An 18,477-nucleotide genomic window follows, 5' to 3' on the forward strand; every position below is an offset into this window, starting at 1 on the left:
CACGAGAAAAACTCGTGAGAAGAACGCGAAGACAGAGAATGAGGAGAACAACCCTAGAGATGAGGGGGGGGCAGTAGTGCAGCAGAGGAGGCGTCAAGTGCACACTACGTCTGCTTAGAGGGCCCATATCAGCGACAAACAAAACGAATGTCCCCTTTTCGCAACTAACGAGTTGTCTCTGCCCTTCAACCAGAAACTGGCGGTGACCTTCGCTGTCCTCCAGTCAACCTGCTGACACCATCTTGTACACCCCACTCTGCTTGGTGTTTTTTTTTTCGTGATGTTACTCTGACCTCAAGTGAGCTGCTCAGCTTAAGGCGGGTCGATGGCAGGCCTTATCGGAGCCCCATGCTCGCAACTATGTCGCGCGATTTAGGAGTGGCACCTTCGCTGGGCCTGCGTCTCGATGATTTCCTTCCACACCTCCATTAACTTTTTGTTTGCTCTGCACCTCCACATTTCAACCACTATTTGCCGATTCAGCCCACACACACACACACACACGCAGACGTAAATACACCCCTCTCCATGCGCGCACATACGCCGCAGCGAAGGAGAGCGGAGGGAGGAGTACCGAATCGCCCAAGGGAGAGCCAAAGAAAAGGAAGCACGTGCGTTTCAAGACAACAGACAGAAGGGAGGCGGAGGAGACCTCCAATGACGAGAAGGGTTCAGGGAAGCGAGAAGGGGCGTGCGCGGGTACGGGGGCAATAACTGTTCTCCAGCCATAATGCAGGGGACAATAAAACCACAATGGCACACTCACCGCTGCGTGCGCCCTGACTCCCCCCTTTTCGACAGTGCCAGAAGCCGACCAGACACGTACGCCGCACGCATCAGCAGAAAAAAGCCACGCCGAGGAGGAAAGGGAAAAAAAAGCGAGCAGAAGACGAAAAGAGGGGGGCGTCGGGCTGTCAAAAAAAAAAAAAGCCGCACCGAAGTGTGAAGGAGACAAGTGAAATGACTACCCCCCTCTCCCCCCTACCCACACACACACGCATGGCTACGAGAGAGAGAGAGCCAGCAGCCGCGAGTCCAGCGAGCATGGTGCTGAAAGAGAGCGAGAGGACGGAAGAACACATGGGCAGTGAAGACTAGAGAATGGTACAAAGATGTTCTTTTCTATTAGAAAAGCGCAACGCTCAAGAGGTAGTGATGCGCTCACGTCAGACGGCTTTACAGAAAGGTGAAAAGCCGCTCGTAGTGCTCATCTTCCTGAACCATCCGACGTCCATGATAGTGAGGGGCACTTCACTGCGTGGTCTCTCCGCCTCCGCTACCACACTCTCTGTGGTGGTGGGGGGAGCCAGGCAGCCCCCCTACCACTGCCAATGCCGAGTTGCCTCTGGTGGTGATGGTGCCAAGTGCCTACGATGTAGGGAGGAGGCCAGAGCGGTGCGTCGCTGCTGGTGCCGGCGGGTGAGGCCATGGATGGCGTGACGTCGGAGCGACCTGTGACAGTGAGCACGCTTGCGCCACCCACATGGTGGGCATTGTGCGAGAGTGACTCGAGGGCATCGCACCCGGCCCCTCGCTGTCTGCTGGTGTGGGGCGCCTCCCCCCCCCCCTCCCACTCCCGAGAGAGGGGGATGCACGAGGTGGCGACCAGCATGACGGGGGCGGCTGGGGGGCGGCCTGCAGGGCGGGTGGTCGTGGCTTGGGGCCGGGGCCGTGCCCAGCTGACTGAGTGGGCGCACTGCTGTGACGTGTGTGCCCACGGCTGCGTCGCACCCTGCGATGGCCCATGTGACAGGCCGGGGGTGGTGTGAAGTTTACCTCATGCTCTACGGCATGAATAAACGAGTTCAAACAAGAAACATCCCATCACATGCAGAGCGGGGGGTGGGGTGGTGAGTGAAGACGACTCCCAATAGGAGCGACGGTTTGTGTCGAGGCGAGAGAGGACAAAATAGAGTGTGCCAATAAAGAGACAGAAGCTCGATGAACATTTCAGTGCTGAGGCTGAGGTCGGTAGGAGTGGCATAGAAGAAGAGTGCCAGTGGTCCCCAATCGAGTCGGCTGCAGTGCATCTACGGGCCTCTGTGGCCTTTGAACGAACGCACACGGTAGCCCAAATTCAGAGGTGATTGTTCGGCACCCTCTGAGAAGAGCTACGCGAGACTGCGCCTCTCACCCCCTTTCTCGCAGAACAAAGAAGAGGGCGTGACGAAGACTCGAAGGCGGTCGCTGGTGCAGGCACGACGGGGGAGGGTTGTGGCGCATCGTAGGAAGAGCCAGTGGAAAGAAACCGAGGTAAGTCAGCTGGTAAAGGAGCATCAGAGATAGAGAGACTGCGCTATGCCAGGCTCCCTCGCCAGTGGCCCCCCAAGCAAGTCGAGATTCATGAGTCTGTACTCCACAAGCCCTCTCGGCTCCTCCTCTCTCCCCTTTCCTCACCCTTTACACCTTTCCCTCCTCCCCATCCCCCCTGCGTCGCTCAATAACCTCGCTTCAAGACCCCTAGTTTTTTTCGGCAGTGTCAACGGTTTGCTGAGTCTCGCACTGCCCATCCCGCCTCCACGACGATGGGGCGTGCTTCGGCTCGCCACTGCGCTTTTTGTTGTTGTTTTTGCCTGCTGGGGAGAGTGTTGAGTTTGCGTTCTTTGCCAGTGCGGGTGTGCGTCTCTCATTTGGGCCTGTGTTTCTGCCGGGCTGCCGCTGCCTGCGTCTTTGTTTGCTTTTTTATGACGCCCACTTTCAAAGATGCTCTGGAGAGTTTTGCCTGCCTCTTCCTCTCGCCTCCACATCTCGCTTCTTCGTCGTCTCGTGTGCCTTGTTGCCAGGTGTTCGCTGCTGCCATCGCTCATCACCTCTTCGTCTCATCGTCCTTAGCGAGTGCAGAGCAACACAGAGAGAGAGAGAGAGAGAGAGAAAGAGAAGCAGGCACAGAGAGTGGGGCCAACTCACATACATGCACATCCACACGCGCTCAGTAACGCATGCACTCATCAGCCATCACGCTTAGAAGACCAACAACCAAAGATAGGCATACGCCATACCTTTATGCTGGGGTCTCTGCACAGGGCTGACCTTGTGCAGTCGTCTTTTCGATTGTCTTCTTCTTTGGCCCCATGCCCGTCTCTCTCCCCCCCTCTCCCCCTCTCTCTCCTTCCTTCGTTTTCTGGTTGCCCCCATTATTTATATCGAGCCCAGCGGCAGCTGGCAAAGGCGAGAGAAAAAATAAAGAAGGGAGGAGAGAAAACCCGCGTGCACACAGGCGACGTTGACGTTACGGAGGAGAACCTTTAACGGGGGCTGGTGCGCTACAGTGTTTCAGAAGGCTAACTCATTAGGAAGCGCACTTTCCTACCCGTGTACCTGGTTGGAGTCATTTTTCATGGATACAGATGCGTGGGTGTAACACTGGGGGGAGGGGAGGGGCTTACGCACAGGTGCGCCTCTTCCTCATTACCTTTCGTGTTGCTCATTTGCTTTCCATGGGACGACGCATAAGCCGATCGAGAAAGCGACAAGGAAGAGTACAAGGATGCGCACAGGAAAGAAACTCAAAATGAACGAGGGCGGTAAATGATCAGCGAAGATCATGGCGGTGGTGCTCCTGTGATGCTGTTGTGGCGGTGACGGCGGTGGTGGGCGAGTCGGTAAGATGGAAGAAGGAGAAGGGGGGGAAGAGAAGGGGAAAGAGGGGGGCGGAGAGGCGGCGCAGCGAGGCGAACAACAGCAGCAAGGGCAAGGAGAAGAGACTCTTGAGCCCGCCCAGGCACGCAGAGGCATACATCACAGAGCGACGTCACACCCCCAGCAAAAGAAGAAGTGAGCCCTCAGCTGAGCAATGAAAGGGGAAAGCATAAGTCAGAGCGACACTACACCGACACACCATACATACATTGAACCGACACATATACCAGAAAGGAAAGGAACAAGACAAGACCCCACCCATGCCACCTTCTACCCCTCCCCCCCCATTCTTCTATAGTAAAAACAAACAGGGCAGAATCATAACCATCGTAAGCAAGCCAACATAAAATGCAAAAAAAAAAAAGCACTCACACGCAGAAACATCCTGAGTACCCCCACCACCCCCCGCACGAACCGAGTTCGGACACCCACACCCACCCACACACGCGCGCGCTTACGAAAAAAAAAAAGAACTGACGGAGAAACAAAAGAAGTGGGAAAACAAAAACAACAACAACCAACGGATATACGGGGCACACAAACACCCCCCCCCCACACACACACACACATAATGCACACCCACCACACGCACCTACGAAAACACACACCCGCTTTACATACATTTCATCGCTTGTCTGACCAAATCACGGGGTGTAGAGAGAGAGACGCAGATAGACAGACAGACAGACAGAGAGGGAGGGAGAGAGCACAGAGAGAGAAGCAAGAAGCGGGGCAAGATCCCGCGTTCCTCTCACTTCCCCCGCTCTCTACACGGCGGCTATGGTACCTACCTCAGGCAAAACGCGCGCGCACGCTTCAGCAGTAGCGCACGCCGCGTCAAATGAGTCAATAAATATACAACGTTTTAACCGAGATCTCTGATTCTGCAGCCAATCCTCGGCCTTCTTTTCAAAGTCAATTCGCCCTTTCCTGCCTCTCAGCCTCATTCCCTCCCCCCCCCCTCCTCTCTCCCAACACACACAACAACAACGAAAAAAAGAAACACACCAAAAGACGACCTCACTCGCTCACTCACATTGAAAGGGTGAACCGTCCACACGAATGCACGTTAATCCCGTAGAAGATCCGGGGAGAGAAGAACGACCAAAGACGTGAAGGAAAACGCTAAAAAAGGGCCGAACAGACATGAGAAAATGGACACAAGGAGGAAGAGCAAACACACTGGAAGAGGAAGCGCCAAAACAGTACAGAAGAAACATCACGATCGTCGCAAGAACACCGAGAAAGAAAGGGGGGAGGAGAGGCCGCGACAAGACGTGATAGACAGAGAAATAGACAACAGCGAACAAATGATCCAAGAAAGGAAAGGAGGAGGGGGAGGGGGGGGGGAGAAGAACAGGAGCACAGACACACACGCAGAGCACCGCTAATGCGACCACGCGCAGGAAAAAATGACAATGACTGCTGCGTGTGCCTCTTTTTTTCTTTTCTACTTCCCCTTCTGGCATGCTTCTCTGGTGAGGAAAATCTACAGTAGTACACTCACGCACTTCCTCAGCTCTCCCTCCTCTTCATCCCTCCCTTTTCTCTCTCTCCGAGACAGCATTCTTTTCGCTGCTACGAGGAGATGCGCGTGCCAGCATGTGCATGACAGGCAGAAAATAAGATAGGGAAACGACGTAAAAGGGGAAGGAGAGTAGAGAGGCGCACGGAGGAAATGGAGGAGAGAACTTTCATCCATTTCCGGTGCTCGTGTGTGTGTGTGTATGTGTGTGTCTTCTCTTTCTTTCTGCGCCACAGCAAAGCGAAGAGAGTTATCTAATCCTAGAAGACATGATAAAAATATGGCACAGATAAAACACTACGAGAGAGGGGTGTGCAACAAACAGAGATCGCCCAACGCCGCAGAGACGGCCATCACTAGGGAGGAGGGGGGAACGTACAGCCACGAGCACGCACTGGAAGGGCGCAACGGCACAAAGAGCCACCACTCTTCACACAGCGGTGCGCAGTGGTGGGGTAGTCGGCGGGAGACGCACGTCAAGTGTATCGGAGGAGGAAGCCGTGCTCGTGAGCACGCGTCATCCTGCGTGCCATCAACACGCTGCATGAGTGAGGAGCAAATGAGAGGCGCTGATCGCGGTCTCCGAATGGCGATCACTGTAAGCTCCATTCCGCTCACTTCAACAGGTGCGTGCAAGAAGGAAAGGCGTTTTGGGGGAGCGATCCGGACGTCATTTTGCTTCACGTTTCCCTTCAGTCGGTTCGGTGCACTTTGCACTTTTATTCTCACTCGATCATTCGCAATGTATCCGTCATTAGTTCCCCGTTCTTGGTACTGTCCCTCCCCCGTCCCTCCCTCTCCTCCTCGGGCGTTCGCTCGTCTGCTTCTCCCCCCTTCTCGAGTGGGAGGCGGCTATACAACGCGTGATCACCACACCGCGTACCCTTCGGCTCTGTCGTCGAGGGAGGGAGGGGGTGGAGGGGAGGGAGGGGAGGTGAAGTGATGGGCGTGCGTGTGTGCGTGTCTTCTGGCCATGACCTTCTGAAAGCGTTAAAAACGATGACAACGCGCCACGAAGAGGCCACTCGGAAGCGATATGGAAAAAAAAAAGAAGGACGTTCGTGACACGCACTCACCGGTGGCCCGTACGCCCCAAAATTCGCAAAACGTGCCAAGGCGCTCCTCCCCTCTCCCCTAAACCCCAACAGGCCACGCAGGGCCTTCTGACTCGCGCCTCGCTTTCCTCGTTGTCTCTTCACACGTTGGGTCATTCACTGCCATCGCCCGAAGAAACGAAAAGAAGAAGAGCCAAACACACGCGCGCGCACACTCGCAGAAACGAATGAGCTGGAAACAGAGACGGTGCGATGCAGGTGCGTGTGTGGGTGTGAGTGTGGGTGCGAGTGTCTTTCCGCGTGAGAGTCAACATGAAGGGCTACAGATGACGAATATCAGCTTGCTGGTTAGGGCAAAAGCCGAACGACGCATCCAAGACAGACGCCAAGCGAGACGGTCAGAACTACAGGGAGCACGGCACACACACACACACGCAGGTGCAGGTGCAGGTGCACCTCGGTATGTCATGAATAAGAGGGAAGAGCTGCACAGGTCAAAAAAAAAAAACGAAGACTCCGCGGATGTGGATAATGCCTCTACAAAACACATTCAGAAAGAGGAGAAGGCACTACTTTCGGTGTGGCGCAGCCCTAAAGCATCAGCACTCGCAAGCCAGAGTCCTTCCACTGCATATGTGAGCCATCGAGCTGGTGGGGGACCGAGGAAAGGCTGCGGGACATGACAACGACCAATAGAAACAAACGCAAGAGAAAACACGCTAGCTGCTTCCCTTCCCCACCCCCGGAGCTTCCTGTCGCTGCCGGCACGCTTCTGCTCGGTGGACTGTTACGCAACCTCTACACACCGCTCCCTTTGCACTTCCTCTCAGGCATCCTTGGTGTCCTCTAGCCCGCGGCACGGGAGCTCTGCCGTCATCACGCATCGTCTGCGTCTTTGGTCCAGCTCTGCGACACCCTCGCACCCCTTAACCGCAGCTTTGCCCCTCCATTTTACTTGCGGATCAGCTTGCCCTTCTGCACGTCGGTCATGATCTCAACTTCAGCGGGTAGAAAGTGGAAGAGGTCATCCGGGAGATCCTTGTTATTCGGCAGCTTCGTGGCCGAGTCGCGAAGCTCGTCAAAGTACGGGTGGCACAGTGCCTCGTAAGGCTTCGTTCGCTCCTCCGGCAAGTACTGCAGCAGGCCACTAAGAAGATCGTGCGCCTCCTTGGCGTCCTTCAGCGACTGATCACAGAACACGTTGCTCCATGGGATACCCTTGCTATTGTACAGATCCACGTCCGTGTGCGACGGATTCAGCTTACGCAGTACCTCGCGCGGAGGGCAGCCAAGCACGCGAACAATCTCATGGAGCTGGCCGGCGCTGTTGTCGCCACGAAAGATGGGCTCACCGAGCATCATCTCAGCGAAGATACACCCCACAGACCAGATGTCGACTGCGGTTGTGTAGTGCTGGTTGCCGAAGATGAGCTCAGGGGCGCGGTAGTAGCGCGAGCAGATGTATGCCACGTTTGGCTCCGACGGTGACAACTTCTTCGCACTTCCAAAATCACACAGCTTCAGTGTACCTTCTGCCTCGTTGACGAGCACGTTGTGCGGCTTGATGTCGCGGTGGCACACGTTCACAGAGGGCAAGTGCAGGCACCCGATACTGCGGATCAGCTGAAAGAGGAAAACTTTGATCAGGATCGGCGGCGGGGTGGTTTGACGTCGGTAGTAGTTGCGGCAGCAGCGGTGCAGGGTATCTGGCACGTACTCCATCACAACATTGAGGTAGATGTCGCGGCGGTCACGTTCACCGAGGGTGTAGAAGTAGCTCTGGAGCTGCACAATGTTGGGGTGATGCAGCACGGCGAGGTCCTGCATGATCTGAAGCTCGCGGTTGCGGAAGCGCGGGTCTTGAATAACCTTCTTGATCGCTACACTCATGCCTGTTGACTTTTCCTTCCCTAGTTGAACGGTGCCAAACGTACCCTGCCCAGCCATGCGCTCCACCTGAAACCGGTCCATCTCCTTGCGACTTCGATCGTCCGCGGCATCGGCAGCGTTGAGCGACATGTTGTCTCGGATGTGGCTGAGAGACGAGGTGGTGTTCTCTTTTTTCGTGTTACTCGGGCTGAGCCTGGCAGTGAGCCTCGCAAAGAAGGACGACGTCGCTTTGAAATTAAGAATGGGCAACGTGACAAGGAGAAAAAAAAAACAGCAACGACCACAAACGACAAATGACGACGACGACACGCGGAAGCGGTGACGTGTGCACACGCACAGAGAAAAAGAGGCGGGACGCACGATCACGCTGAAGACAAATGCGGAGGAATGTCGGTGAGAAAATAGGTTGCTGAGACACACCGACAAACCAACGAACTAGCGCACTGCCCGTGCACAATGCACGAGAGGGAGCGAGGCAGGACGGAGAAAGGGGAGGTGATGATAGGAAGAGAACAGAGCAGCCCACCACTCACAGGCGCACCGAGGAGGAGACAAAGGCGGCGGAGAAGGAAGGCGCGAGGGAATCACAACTCGGGAAAGGGGGGAATTCGTGTGTAGCCACGCAGGATATATGAAAAAAAAAAATGAAGGAGAGAAGAAGTGGAAAGAGGGATAGTGATAGAGCACAGCCCCATAAAGAGAGAGAGAGAGACGCAGAGACGGGCGTAGGTCGAGTCAGAAGGGCTTCAGTCAGAAGCACCAGCGAGGGGGGTGGGCACAAGGAGCGAGTCTGTATAGCAGAGAAAGAGTGCTCAGGATAGACTTCGGAGGGAACAGTGAGAGCGCCAAAAGATGAGACGCTGCTCTGTCAGCACCACTCCGTGATGCGTGTGTGTGTGTGTGGGTGTGTGGGTGGGTGGGTCGGTGTTTGCAACACAGGGAAGGCAGAAAGCAAAAAAGGGACCTGGAAGAAGAGAAGGGGGAGAGGTAGTTTCAGGGTTGTGCGCAGCAGAGGACGCCGAAGAAGAAAAAAAGCAGCTGCTGCGTACGTGGAGTTGAGCAGCTACCCCGGCGTACTAAAGAGATGTAGGCTGAGACACGAACGCGAGTGGGTGAGCACACAATACCAAGATGAGCGGGTGTCCTTTTCTTCGGAAGCAAGGCTACGAACAGCCCACTGCCTCTCGGCGCTCGTGTCGTCCAGGGGGGGTGGTTTCGAGAGAGGAGAGAGAGACAGAGTACCACAAAGGTCCATGAAGCCTGACGCACCACCACCACCACCATCAATAGCACTACCAGAACGCTTGACACACCTCACAACACGCAGGTGACTCGCCTATTCTCTCCCTCTGACCTCCGTTCACAGCGCAGCCTCGCCCACTCTTTCACTCAACACTGTCACGCCTTTAGCTGCTGTAGACGACGTGCAGGTATAGCAGTGGCTTCGTTGCCGATTGCACGTCGACCTCCGTCATCCTGAATGGCACCACGACATCCACGCACACTTGCGGCACCCCCTCTATCGTGATCTCCGCAGCAGCCCACTCCCTGCAGAGTCGCTCGGCCGGGGCCGCCTGTTGCAACGCCGACGCCACGCGCTGGAGGAGAGCCTTACCCTCCCTCTCGAGTTGTCCCTCCTCCTCAATAACAGTAGACGTCTCCAGCTCCTGCAGTCCCTGTAGACGCTGCGCGACGTACGTCGCCACACGCACATTGGCCGCTACCACGTCTGGAGGAAGGTCAATCACCGGAACGCACGCCGAGGCACGAGGGCGACCGCCCACACCGTTCTCTACCGCCAAAATAACACCAGTGCACGGGTGATAGGGTCGATAAACCTCCACCACAAGCTCACTGAACAGCTTCAGCCCCAAGCTGATCTTCGACTTGGGCGACATGAACGCGTCAAGTGCGGTGCTGCGCGAGGTAGAGGGGAGACGGTGGTTGCTGCTGAAGGTGCGATTGAGGATCCCGAGAAAAGTCGTCGGGGCACGCGATACTTTGATGGTCATGTTCGTGGAGTCCGGGTCGTCACCTGGAGGCACCCTCAGTGGACTTGGAGCTGCAAACTGCAGCAGCAGCGCACGAGCGAGACGCAGCGCTGACTTCTTTGCGTCCTGCTTGGGCTCCACTTGACTTGCTGGAGCGTGTGGGGTGATGAACTCAACGTCGACACTGGTACCAAAGACAGCCAGTGCCTGAAGGATGACGTAGAGCTGCTCCAGTGTCCTGCCCTTCCCGTCCTTGGCGCCTGGAGAAGACGTAGGCAGTTGACGATTCGTGCTAAGTCCACCGCTACGCGAGCCGGCGGTCTCCGTGAGGCCCTGATGAGCGGCAATGCGGTACAACCCATCGAAGAACTGCAGGCCGATTGCTGTATAGCGGGCAGCCAAGTCGCCGCTGCCGAGAGCGTCACCAAGGCGTTGCGCCAGCGGAGTGAGTACGTGTTCAATTACATAGCCGCGCTGCACCGGGTCAGCCAGTAGGCCAAGCAGCGGCGCAAGTGCCGAGACGTGCAGCGGCACACTCACTGTCGCCTCAATCTGCAGAAGAGTGCACGGAGCACCAGTGGTGCTGACAGCGGCTTGCCGCACAGGTTGCACCTGCACGCGCGGTTGAACCATGTGGAGAAAGATTTCAACGGCTGCAGAGAACTCGCTATTGGGGTTGGTGGCGGAGTTCCACGGAGCAGAGGTGCGGATGGTGTTGCGGAGCTCCGCCACTGCCTCTACCAAGAAGGCCTGCAGAATTCTGGTCATCTGCGCACATGTCGCCGCCGCATCCGCTAGCGGCTGTCTTGTCTTCGCTGACTGCACATGTGCTAACACCGTGGTGCGCATGATGACGAGCTGATTTTCGGTCTCCATCCGGTCCGCTATGCTGCGCTCTTGCAGGAGGGAGAGGGCAACGTGGTGGTAATACTTGTTCGGAATTCCTCGAAGCTTGGGGGCTGCGGCGAAGCCGGTCCCTTTGCTGTCATAGCGATACGGCGTCCACGCCGGCTGCTGTGCCTGTCGAGCGGCGCAGGAGGCACAGCTGCTCAGATGCTTCCGCGCCCACTGTCGCACGCCACGCACATCGTTGGGGAATAGCACGAGGAGACCCGTAGTGCGCACAGCGGAGGTGTTGCTCGTGAAGAGGGAGGAAATGCGCCCGGCTTCGTACGGCGTGAGAGCCTCCAGTGCGGCCCCCTCGAGTTTCTGCAGAACGGAGGTGGTGACTGATGACGTTGGGTCCTCCAGCTTTGACTGTAGGCTGTACAAGAGACCATCAAGCAGGTCAGAGCCGGTATTGAAGGTCATGTTCGGGGTGTGACCGGTCGCCTGAGCAGCCATGCATTCGCCCTTCGCCACGCGCAGGTTAGTAACGCGGGTAATGAGGTCTGTGAAGGCCTCCTGCTGCTCCGTCAGCACCGCCTGGAAGGTTTGTATTTGTTCTGCTAGACGTGCCATGGTCGCTGCGTGAGCATCTCGCTCCGCCTCCAGCTGCTGTCGCAGCTCTGTCACGGTCGTCAACGCACTCATTGCTCACCGTCGCGGATGGAACTGCGAGAGAGGGGAGGGAGAGAGAATGGAGGAAAAGAGGGCCAGGGAGACGCGAGAATTGTGGAATGCGAAAGTATTGATCGTGGGGGCGGTATTGACACAGCAAGGACGTGTGGGCAGGTGCGTGTGTATCATTCGATGCAGGCAGCAGCAGAGGCTGGTGAAGGCGACGACAAACAACCAAAAGAAAAACAGCGAAATTGAACGGTCCTTTTCCCTGAGTACGGGGTAAAGCCGTGAGCCACACACAAAGTGCTTGTGTGTGTGTGTGTGTGTGTGTGTCTACCTGAGCAGGAGAGAAAGAGAGTAAGAGCGGGCGTGCCTTCACCGGGTTACAGACAGAACTGGCAGGAACACACCACACGTGTAACGATAATAAAAGGAGAAGAGAGAAAAGTGGCCACTAATGCCGCCACCGCCCGCTGAGTAGATAAGCGCTGAGAGGGGCCAGAGGACAAAGCGAGGCTCGGGAGCGGAATGAGATACGAGGCAAAGGTGGGACAGCGCCTTCTATCGATTTTGCGCTCGCACGACGTGGAGCAGCTCTGATGCGAATAAATGAAGGCGAGGAAGGGAGAGAGATGGGGGAGGAGAGGTAGAGATGAGTGAGTGACCCAGCCGTGCGTGGGCTGGCACCGTCCTCTCTGCTCACCACATCGCTGCGCATGAATGGCTGTGTCGCCGTGCATGTCAGTGCTCATGCGCGCCTTTGCGTGTGCGTGTGTGTGTGTGTTCGTTTAGTCTCTGTTTTCACGGCGATGCCACCACGACCACAGCGCATGACACAGAGGAATAGTGAAATAGTAAACTGCAGAAGGAGCCAAGAGTAGGAAGAGAGAGAGGGGGGGAGTGCTGCAACAGGAACGCGGTGCCGGGTGGGAAGGGGGTAAAGGGCGGGAGGCTCATGGTGGCGATGCGGGAAAATCAGACTCAACCAATGTCGCCTCAAAGAGAAAGAGTGAACGAGGCATGAATGAAGTGTACTGTTGAGGTGCAAGGCAAGAACGAGAAAGTGAAGAGCGAATCAAAGCAAGACAGAACAAAAATGAAAACAAAAGAGATGGAGACGAGGAGATGAGCTGCAGAGGTGAAAAACATGCTGGCAACAGAACACTGAGTTTGGCTGGCACATCACCTCCAAAGGGGTAGGGTGGGGGGTGGGTGGGGCACAAGCAGGGACCTCAACGTGGGGTCGAAAACTACCCGACAACGGCAACGAAAACACAAAACAAATGAAAACAGGCGAGAGAGAGAGAATAAATGTGTACTCCTGCCCTCGGCCACCAGCAGACTACCAACCCATCTTGCCGCCGCACTCACATGCATTGTCGCACCAAACTACAGCAGAAGGTAGTGTGGGGACGAGGAAATGGCGGGGCACGAAGACACACAAGAGAAGCTGATACGCACAAGAACCGTTTCATCCTCTTTGAGTCAAGAGAAAATAGTGCGGACGTACGCAGGCAACGCTAACGGCAACAGCAACGCAAGCACAAGAAAACGATGAGAGGGTAAAGAATCGATAGCGACGGCACCGTCAAAGCTGGTGAAGAAAGGGGTCCGACGCGGTGGGGTAACGCCGCAGCAGCACTCCTAACACCTGTCAGCGCAGCTGCGCGTGCGTATGGTGATAAGTTACTTAGATGTGTTCGCTATAGCAAAGAGATTGGCGGGGAAACGAGGCAGAGAGCGAAAGACGCAGTCCGGTGGTGACACAGCTGTAAAGCCGACTGTGAAGAGTAAGCGCTGTGTGGCTGTGTCAGTCGGTAAATCTCATGAAACACTGGCATGGGAGGAAAATATCGCGCTAAAACGGCACACACACGCACCATCCACACCACTTACAGATGAACGGCGATCTTCGTTCTCCAGTACCGATCAAAGGCGGCCGCCGTCTCTTTGAGCCCCTCCGTCAGACTCACTTGCGTTGTGTCGAACACCTCGATATCCCCCTTGTAAGGCAAGTGGCGCAGCTTGAGCAGCTTCTGGCCCACATCGAGCTGGCTGGCCACGCGCTGCTCGGCAGCTTTTCGGCTGATGCCATTGCGCACCATCACGCGATCAACCGCCGTTGCAGGGGTACAGTGTGTCATCCAAATATCGGTGGTCAGCTCGAGTACCTCCGTCATTTCACACAGCAGCGCCGCCTCCACAATGATCAGCCCAACCACGGGTGCTGCTGAACTAGCGGCACCAGTGGAAGTCGAAGGTGATGAAGACGTCGGCGAAAAAGAAGTCGCCGCCGTCGTGGTGAAGGGCAAAACCCCAGCCGACTCCATGGAAGGCGGGTATGGTGTTTTTAAACCCGCACACAGCTTGGCGTACTCCTCCTTGATCGCGGCGGTGATGTAGGGCCAGCAGATCGCGTTCAGCTCTTGCAACTTGCGCTCCTCAGCAAACACAATTTCGCCAAGCACACGACGATCAATACGGGGCTCTGCCTTTCCTGGTCGCGCGGCGCTATCACCTCGACAAGCCCCTTCCTCTCCTCCTTGGGTTGGGAAAGCTACTTGTTGGCTTGCCGGCTCAGCTGACACCGGTGCGGACAGGATGGCAGTCCCAAAGTGCTGTAGCAGCGCGTAGTAACACGGCTTGCCAGGCTCGTAGATGTGGTGACCAACAAGGTCCGCATTAATGTAGTGCACCGTTAACATCGAAGAAGATGGGATGGCTTCCTGGTGCGCCTTTCTATCCCTGCCAAGGAATGGCATTGAAGTTGTACTACTCTTCCCTAGGTCTTTGTCAGCGCACATGGCTTGCTGTCGCTGCTGTGCCACCTCCACAAGGTGCTTGCAGCGGGAAGTCTTGCCACTTGCAATGGTGCCGGTGAAGCCGATGGTGCGAATGGCCTTCATCGCTACGGAGCGCTCTCTCTCTCTCTGTGGGGATCGGTATGTTAGTCTATCGTGCGATAGACTAGTTGGCGCAAACAAGCCAGGAAGAATTTGGTAACGCAGACGTTTCGCGCAGCTTTCGGTATATTAAAACGGGGTCGCTGTTGAAAGAGGAGGTGGCGTGTCGAAGCAACAAGGGCGGGAGCAGAACCCAAAGAGGGCCGCCTTGTTCTTTTTTCGGCTGCTGCCGCACGTAACACTGCAGCGCTGTCCGTTGGTGGATAAAGGGGTACGCCTGCCGTGCAACTAAGGCGTTGCTACGGTTGTTCTCTCTCTGCTTGTTCGTTTTTTTTTTTGGCGGGGGGAGAGAGGAGGGAGGGGGGGAAGATATCCTTGTCTGCCCTCGAATGTGAGTGTCTCTTATGGATGGGAGAGAGTAAAGGAGAGAGAAAGGGGACTTTACTCGTGCGCGGCAACGTATCATACCGTAGGGCGGTAAAAGGCACTCAAGGGAGGGTGAAGTGAAGAGAAAGCTGAAAGAGAGAAAGACCGGAGTCGTCAGACGCGCACTTTTCGACCCACCGCTACCACCAGTGCCGTAAGTCTTTCCAGCGAAGCACATCGAAAAGACAGCAGCATCGGGGTAAGTTGGCGCGGCATGTTCCACTCGGAATGACAAAGGTGCCAAGTCCACTGGCACAGCTCTGGCAACGTGGAGCAACTGAAAGAGAGGGAGAGACCGCGTCCACCAAAGACGAGCGCCTGAAGAAAGGGAGGGAAAAAATGAGTGGCATGAAACATGCGATGAGACGAAAGAACAACGCGGCGCACCACCGTTGTCTATTGGCCCAGTCGACATGTCCACCTGCCACGCACACTCGGAGCTCCGCCCCTCCCTCCCTCCCTCCCCCTCCCAAACGACTAGGAAGTGCACCGGTGGGCAGACGTCTCCTGCAAGTCCTCGTCGGCTTTTCCTCCGCTAACTGGAGCTCTTTTGGTTTGCCACGAGTGGTTTGTTGATTAGTTCGTGTTCTTCTTATTAGTTTAGTCGATGCTCGCCTCCCCCCTCCCCCTCTCCTACACAGATGCGCTGACACACGCACGCACGCGCGACACGAGCAGCCATCGCCCTTCGTCGCCGTTGCCATCTCACTTTCGTTCGTTTTTTCTTCGTTGCGTTGGCTTTTTTGCGTCGGCCTTTTCAGTCGTTCGAGCACCGAAAAGCAACGCCCACGCCAAGGGGGACGAAGAACCGGTAAAAGCGTCACACCATGTGGCACACTGCACTACAGCCGAGCGAGGGAGAGGGGAGCACACATGCGCACACCATCGCGCAAGGACATAAGGAGATCCAGCGAGAGGCGCAGGCCGATAGATGTGCGACGCTGAGCGAGAGAGAACACAAAGTATGTCAAGAAGCAATGAAGCGGAGCCGCGAAGCAAAAATGCGCCCATGTACACACACACACACCTCGTGCAGGCACAAGAATCGTAAACCGGTAAAGACGAGGCCCACAACAGCAAAGAGGCAAAAAAAGGCCCGAGGCGTTCATGACAGATACCCCGCGCATCACGGCCTGACGCAGAAGCATGCGCTCGTTGAGCAGCAGGCACTTACGCCTTCCCTTCCTCCTTCAACGTCGCCACTGCGCCCTCCCGCGGCTTGCGAGAGCCTGCAAGGGCCGACTTCTCCCGCACCTCCTCGATGCGCATCCCCTTGTTCAGCTCCGTCAGCTTCGCCACAACTTCCTTCACGTGGTTTGCAGCGGCGTTAGCGGGGCGCTCCAGCTCCACAAAGGCACACGTGATCACCTCGGATATGGCCTCCTTGCTGCGGCGACGCCTTTCGCTCTTGACAAGGTTCACCAGCTTCACAGCAGAGACCGGCGTCACGACGGCGCGCACCTTCTCCTCCGTTATCGATTCTGGCAGCTCCTTCAAGATGATGTCGTAGTACACTACCGAGTTGGTAGCCCTGGGCAGCTTCTTGGTGAGCTTGGGCTTGGCAGACCCTGCTGACTGCAAGACATCCTTCTCGTCTGCCTTGACCTTTGCAATTTTGCGTGTGGCCTTCTCCCTGTTCTCTGTGGACTTCACCTTATCGCTCACACGCACCGCGGTGTTCGAAAAGGCAGCGCCTTCGCTCACTTTACTGAGGCGCAGCGCCTCGGCGAAGCTCGCCGGCTTCTTGCGAGTCGCTGGGGCATGCACAGCAGCCAGCTCGGCTGGCGTCTCCTCCTCGGCAACAGCAACAGCAGTGCCCACCGTCGACTCCTCAGCCTCCTTCAACAACGGCGTCTCAGCCGCCAACGCCGTCTGTCCGGCAGCTGAGTAACTCAGCTTATCGTCCGTGATGCCGTACGTATCCTTCGCCAGCTTATACAATTCCACCTCCTGAGTGAAGGACTGCGTTCTGGCAGTACCGATGAGCTGGCCCTTCACTGTGATCTTGATTGCGCCGGAGGCGGCCAGCTCAGACATCACGTCCTCGACTCTCACTCGCGTCACACCCTCAGCGGTAAGGGACGTGAGCAGCGAGGAGAGCTCGACGGCGCCGTTCGACTTCCTGAAGCTATGCACAACATTCGCAGAGGGGACGTAGAGGGCGGCCAGCGCCTCGGGAGTTTCCACGAGTGTGGTGTAGTAGTGCACCGCAAAGCTCACGCCGATGCTCTGAAGCCGCGTGTCGGACATATCCACCGTCATGGCTCGAAAAATTGGAGCTGGAGAAAGGAAGAAAATAGATGACGGATAAAGTGGGAGCTGGGGTAAGAGACGTGTGTGATCAGGACAGAAGGCGAACCAGGAAGCAGCGTATGCCCTCTCTTTTCGCCTATGGAGGGTTTTAGTGGTTAAGTAGAGTTAGGCCTGCTGCATACAGATAGTAGTGAATGTGTGTGTGTGTGGCTACGCAGTCAGGGAAAGAGAGAGGGGAGACGTGGTCTTATATGTGGCGATGCTTCTCAGTGTCTGGACGTATGTGTCATCGGTGCCGGTAGCGGTGGCAGTGATATGGGCCGGTTCGGTTTAGAAAAAGCCTAAGAGGCAGATGAGCGAAAAAGAGGGATGTAGTGCCTGTCAGACTGGATGTGTGTGTGTGTGTTCGTGGTTCGACGACAGTCCTGATGCTCGCGTCAAGGGTTAGAGGCTGGGCGTACGGGTGTGGATGGACATTTTTGGTGAGATGTTGTGGCAAAGGCGCGCAAAAAAAAAAATGAAGAAAAGAGGACGCAAACCAGAACAGGAAAGCGCCGCAGACGTAGTGGACGGGGAATGAGAGAAGAGCGAAGTGGGGGGAAGAGGAAGGGGAAACCACACGAAGGGCGAAAGATACTGTCTGCTGTGTGGGGAGCGAGGAAGAACGGAGGCCTCCGTACACTCTCTCCTTTACGTCACCCGTAGCCACGCATGCACGGCTGCAGAAGCACAACCGGAGAGCGACTGACACGAGTTTCCATGCGTATCGCCGTGGTAGTCGCCGGCAGGCGTGAAAAGAGGCCTACTCGCACCTCATGCGTCAAGACTGCCATGTGTCGTCGTGCATGTGTGCACATGACGTTCAGTGTATATGCGGGTGAGGGGGTGGACACACTACGAAGCAATCAAAACTTGCCCATCGCTGTGGGGCGTTTGAGATGGGGGGAAGAGGCCGAAAGGAGAAGACACACCGTGCCGCAAACAAAACCGAAAGAAAACGCGAGAGTAACGCGTAAACAACAAGCCGAGACGCTGACGCTCCATCTTGTCCGCCTTCAGGCGCTAAAGGCGCACGCACACGCACCGCCTCACTGCTTCTCAGCTGCCTTCCCCCCATCAAACAACCCTCATACACGTCTCTCACACTCTCGCTCAGTGTGTCCCCTGGAAGCGAGACAGTGAGCCCCAAAGCCACAGTCATCGAGAGGGGAAAAGAATCTCATCAGCGAGCACCACACATCGACAGCCATACGCAACACAGTGCACTCCTTCTGAATACCAGTAGAAAAGAC

At 56.2% G+C, this 18,477-nt stretch overlaps 4 protein-coding genes across 4 annotated transcripts, besides 1 other annotated feature; all 4 read right to left on the reverse strand.

Annotated features, from left to right (window-relative positions):
- The first annotated feature begins 1,231 nt into the window (after nt 1–1,231).
- Nucleotides 1,232–1,817: a repeat region.
- Nucleotides 1,818–7,170: 5,353 nt separating this feature from the next.
- On the reverse strand, nt 7,171–8,238 carry GSK3 (glycogen synthase kinase 3, putative; the record flags this gene model as incomplete). The annotated part of the gene is made up of 1 exon (XM_010699558.1): nt 7,171–8,238. One exon carries the CDS (start codon nt 8,236–8,238, stop codon nt 7,171–7,173), a length of 1,068 nt encoding a protein of 355 aa, XP_010697860.1.
- Nucleotides 8,239–9,515: 1,277 nt separating this feature from the next.
- On the reverse strand, nt 9,516–11,633 carry LPMP_180270 (hypothetical protein; the record flags this gene model as incomplete). Its single annotated transcript, XM_010699559.1, has 1 exon — nt 9,516–11,633. One exon carries the CDS (start codon nt 11,631–11,633, stop codon nt 9,516–9,518), a length of 2,118 nt encoding a protein of 705 aa, XP_010697861.1.
- Nucleotides 11,634–13,495: 1,862 nt separating this feature from the next.
- LPMP_180280 (dephospho-CoA kinase, putative) lies at nt 13,496–14,509 on the reverse strand (the record flags this gene model as incomplete). The annotated part of the gene is made up of 1 exon (XM_010699560.1): nt 13,496–14,509. One exon carries the CDS (start codon nt 14,507–14,509, stop codon nt 13,496–13,498), a length of 1,014 nt encoding a protein of 337 aa, XP_010697862.1.
- Nucleotides 14,510–16,102: 1,593 nt separating this feature from the next.
- On the reverse strand, nt 16,103–17,194 carry LPMP_180290 (hypothetical protein; the record flags this gene model as incomplete). The annotated part of the gene is made up of 1 exon (XM_010699561.1): nt 16,103–17,194. One exon carries the CDS (start codon nt 17,192–17,194, stop codon nt 16,103–16,105), a length of 1,092 nt encoding a protein of 363 aa, XP_010697863.1.
- Nucleotides 17,195–18,477: the final 1,283 nt, after the last annotated feature.

The sequence above is a fragment of the Leishmania panamensis genome (genome assembly GCF_000755165.1).
Source record: "Leishmania panamensis strain MHOM/PA/94/PSC-1 chromosome 18 sequence".
In the NCBI taxonomy this organism is placed as follows: Eukaryota; Euglenozoa; class Kinetoplastea; order Trypanosomatida; family Trypanosomatidae; genus Leishmania; species Leishmania panamensis.